This window comes from Austrofundulus limnaeus, unplaced genomic scaffold, assembly GCF_001266775.1.
Source record: "Austrofundulus limnaeus strain Quisiro unplaced genomic scaffold, Austrofundulus_limnaeus-1.0 Scaffold8, whole genome shotgun sequence".
NCBI classification, from domain to species: Eukaryota; Metazoa; Chordata; class Actinopteri; order Cyprinodontiformes; family Rivulidae; genus Austrofundulus; species Austrofundulus limnaeus.
Genome location: NW_013952410.1, coordinates 3,583,770 through 3,587,983, shown reverse-complemented (window position 1 = coordinate 3,587,983; position 4,214 = coordinate 3,583,770). Strand labels below are relative to the sequence as shown.

Genomic DNA, 4,214 nt, shown 5'->3' with positions numbered 1-4,214 from the left:
GCTTCATCTCGTACTTCCTGTTCGCTCTCAGTGGGAGCCTGTTCTTCCTCCATTGTACTGGTACACCTGGTTTAGATACCTCACAGACCAGAGAGGCTGTACCTCCCTCCTCGAACACCACATCTTTCAAATTCTCCTTAAAGATTGATGGGAGCTCTACAGAAATAGGTGATAATTTAAAAAGAAAATAATAATAATGATAATGTTTATAAAAATATGTTTTTCATCATGGCTGCTTGTTTTCCTTTTAAACACACTAAGATTTACCATTGTTTAAAATTCACAAACCTGTCACTGAAACAGCTGCAGTGGTCTCTGCACCTCCTGTTTGGCAGGTGTAGCTGCCGCCGTCCTCAAGACTGAGATCTTTAATGTTGAGCTGTAGGAGGCAGCCTTCTTGCTTCATCTCATACTTCCTGCTGGATCTCAGAGGTGTCCTATTCTTCTTCCACTGCACGGACACTCCAGGCTTGGACAGCTCACAGCACAGGGAGATTGTACCTCCCTCCTCAGCCTCCATGTGATGTAACTCTTTTATAAAGAATACTGGGAGTTCTACATAAAATTATATTACAGACGAACATGAGTACTAAACATGTATAATTTAAAATCAACAAATATATTTATAGATACTCATACAAATTTCCAAATTCCCAAACCTTTCACTGACACAGTTCCCGAGGTCTCTGCAGTTCCTGTTTGACAGGTGTAGCTGCCGCTGTCCTCTTGTTTAAGATCCTTGATATCAAGCTGAACAAGGCAGCCGTCCTGCTTCATCTCATACTTCCTGTTTGCTCTCAGAAGATGTTTGTTCTTCTTCCACTGCACGGACACTCCAGGTTTGGAAACTTGACAGAACAGCGAGGCCGTTTCCCCCTCCACAGCTTTTACGTTCTGGAGGTCATTTTTGAAATATGGTGGGAGTTCTGGCAACAGAAATGTTTGGATTTTAATATGAAATCATGTTTGATGAGTCTAATTCTCATGACATAGCTGATTTTTCAGTTCATCTGGTGGGCACACCTTTTACTAACACCTGTGCAATAGTTTCTGTGCTTCCTGCCAGACACGTGTAGCTGCCACTGTCTTCAGGTTTGAGGTCATTGATGAAAAGCTGGATGAGGCAGCCATCTTGTTTCATTTCATACTTTCTGCTTGCTCTAAGGGGTAGTCTGTTCTTCTTCCACTGAACCGACACCCCCGATTTAGACAGTTCACACTGCAGGGTGGCCACACCTCCCTCCTCAGCCTCTACACCTCTTAATTCTTTCTTGAAAAATGGGGGAATCTCTATAATGAACGTTTGGGAGGACAAATACCATAATTCATCAAATGCATTCCTTTTATCTGACTCTGAAGTTTTTGATGATCGTGGGTTTAATTTCACACACCTTTCACAGACATGGTGGCAGTGGTCTCTGCACTTCCTGCTTGACAATAGTAGGTGCCTGTATCCTCAAGCSTCAGCTCCTTGATGTAAAGCTGGAGGAAGCATCCATCTTGCCTCATCTCATACTTCCTGCTCGCTTTTATAGGCATCCCATCCCTCTTCCACTGAATCGGCACTCCGAGCTTCGACAGCTCACAGTAGAAGGACGCTGAACCTCCTTCTTCTGCTTCCACACTCTGCAGCCCTTCCTGAAAGAATGCAGGGAGCTCTGGGGGAAAAAAAAGATGACAGTAAGCTGCAAACCTTTTCTGCYTGACATGAGAAAGGGTTGTGTAAATTATATCTGCATCCTGTCAACAAAAACRAGAATTAACTAGAGAATTTGCATTTCCTGCAAAAATAGTGTGAATGCTTATTACTGAAATTATCTGCYGAAAACTGCTGAAGAAGCTGAAAATGTTCACAACCAAAACTGTTGTCATGAGTATAATTTGAACAGCTGACATTTGCTRAAAGTAGGGGAAAAAAGAGAAAAAGACAAAACGTGTCAAGAAAGTTGAACAGAGCAAAAACGTGGTTGAAAAGCAGAAAAGAGTTGGATTTAGCAGACAGATGKTAAAAGGACAGTAAAAAACTCACATTAGTAAATGTTGCAATCTGGGAAAAAATGTCTAAAAAAGCTCAAACGTAGCTCGAAATGTTTGAATTTGCACAAAGAAAGAGCATAATATTATGCAGTAAAAAGCTAAAACTAGTTGGAATCAGCTAATAAGTAGAATAATGGGTATAAAAGCTAAAATTAGCAAAATAAATAAATAAAAGAAGCCAAAGGAAGCTGAAATTAGCCCAAAAAAGCAGAACCTGAGTAAAAACTTAAAATCCCAGTAAAGATTTCTAAGCATGTTGAAGGGGTTTAAAGATGCTAAAAACAGCTCCATTCATTTTCACCATGGCCAAAAAAGCTAAATAGCTGAAAAAGTATAAGTTGCTGAAATACTGAAAGTCATAGCACCAATGGCATTAATGAGCTGAACGTTTGATATATGAAATGTTGAAATAGCACAAAACTGGTGGAATAATGATGGAAGAAAAGTGGACCATCTCAGTATAATCACCTGTTACAGTGAGCTTGGCACTGCTCTGTACATCTCCTGTATCACAAGAGTATATGCCGGCATCTTGAGGCTCCACATCATGGATGAGCAGCAGGTTGACTTTGCCCTGCTTGTGCAACTCATATTTATCACTTTTTCGAAGAGGGATGTGATTGCGTCTCCAGGTAACCATTGTGGAGGAGTCGGACGTGGTGCAAGACAAAGTAGCCGTCTGTCCTTCTACGACCACGTTGTCTTTGGGCTTTTCCTCGAATAAAACTAAAATTTAAATCATTAATTTTACCTGGTAGTTCACATATATTATAGTTATTTTAAAAAGGCACACTCAACATTTTGTGAACTCACCTTTAGGCTTAGGAACAACTAGCAGATGAGCGGAAGCCCTCTCCTCCCCAATTATAAATTCCACAGTGCCCGTTTCTTCGGTTGTCGTCATTTTCAGGACAAGGCGCTGCTGTCGGCCTTGGTATGTCATCTGGTTCATCTCGTTCTTCTGCAGGGGGCTTGAAGCGAGCCACCAGACGCCCTCTGCCACATCTGAATGGCTTAGCTCACACACAAACACAGCATCCTCTCCTGCCGTCACCTTGATGTCCTGCAGCTCTTTAACAATCCGAACACGCTCTGAGGGAAAAGTGTGGAGAAATGCATATTTCTACCAGAATGAGAACCTCCACATTTTTGAATGAAAATCTAAAACTCGAGTAAACACAAAATTCTACCAATTTACACATACCCCTCACAATCAGCCTCGCTGTGGTCTTCTTGCCTCTGGTGATACAGCTGTACTCTCCAGAATCCTCCAGCTGCAGCTTTTTAATCTCCAGGGTGTGCACGGGACCGTTTTTCTTTACAACAAAACGCCCACCTTCTTCCACCGCCCCGTTGTCTTTCTTCCAAGCGACGGGAACGTTCGGACTGGAAACTTCACAAGACATCAGCACAGACTTCCCCTCCATCACCGCTTGGTTCTGCAGTTCCTTCTCAAAAAATACAGACGCTGCCGCTGGTTTAAACAGAAAAAGGAGGAATTATGTCACCAAATATACATTTACCTATGTATTAGACAGATGCATGCCACCTCGCTAATTTATATAAAATTAATATTATCCATGGAAATGATTGTGATATAGACGTCTCAGACGTTCAGCACATGTTTTATGAACGGATGTAAACAGGACATCGACGCACAGACAGCAGGTTTTAAAAGTAAATCTAAGAATGTTTTAGTACCTTTCACATTAACTTCAGCTGTTGTTTTCTGTCCTCCAAACATGCAGCTGTATTCTCCAACATCCTCTGGCTGTATGTTCCTGATGGTCATCTCGGCTACCTTCCCTTTCAGTGCCATCTGGATTCGTCCTCCGTGGTAGAGCTGGTCCTCCCCCTTCCACCACTCCACGGGCACCCCGGCTCTGGACAGCTCACAGCGCAGACACACTTTGCCTCCTTCAGGGGCCTCTTGGTTCTTCAGGCCAGATTTAAATGTGAGTGGAATGGCTGCAAAGATGGAAATCAAAAGTTGGACTTGGGTCTGGATTTATAAGCAATTTGTGGGTGAAAGACAAAGTATTGGAGGGTTTTGAGGTGATCAACCAAAATCAAAATATAGGATTGGTAATAAAAAAATGTTGCTACAGTTGTTACAAGAATATATATGTATGTGTGTGTGTGTGTGTGTGTGTGTGTGTGTGTGTGTGTGTGTGTGT

At 42.2% G+C, this 4,214-nt stretch overlaps 1 protein-coding gene across 1 annotated transcript in view; it reads right to left on the bottom strand.

Moving 5' to 3' along the window:
• The window catches only part of obscna (obscurin, cytoskeletal calmodulin and titin-interacting RhoGEF a), a gene marked incomplete in the record, with an annotated part of 52,438 nt that overhangs the window by 27,492 nt on the left and 20,732 nt on the right, over positions 1-4,214 (bottom strand). Inside the window, 9 exon segments of the mRNA XM_014000450.1 lie at positions 1-156; positions 289-555; positions 660-926; positions 1,024-1,290; positions 1,392-1,658; positions 2,506-2,763; positions 2,851-3,129; positions 3,242-3,511; positions 3,739-4,005. Coding sequence (XP_013855904.1) covers positions 1-156; positions 289-555; positions 660-926; positions 1,024-1,290; positions 1,392-1,658; positions 2,506-2,763; positions 2,851-3,129; positions 3,242-3,511; positions 3,739-4,005 — 2,298 coding nt within the window.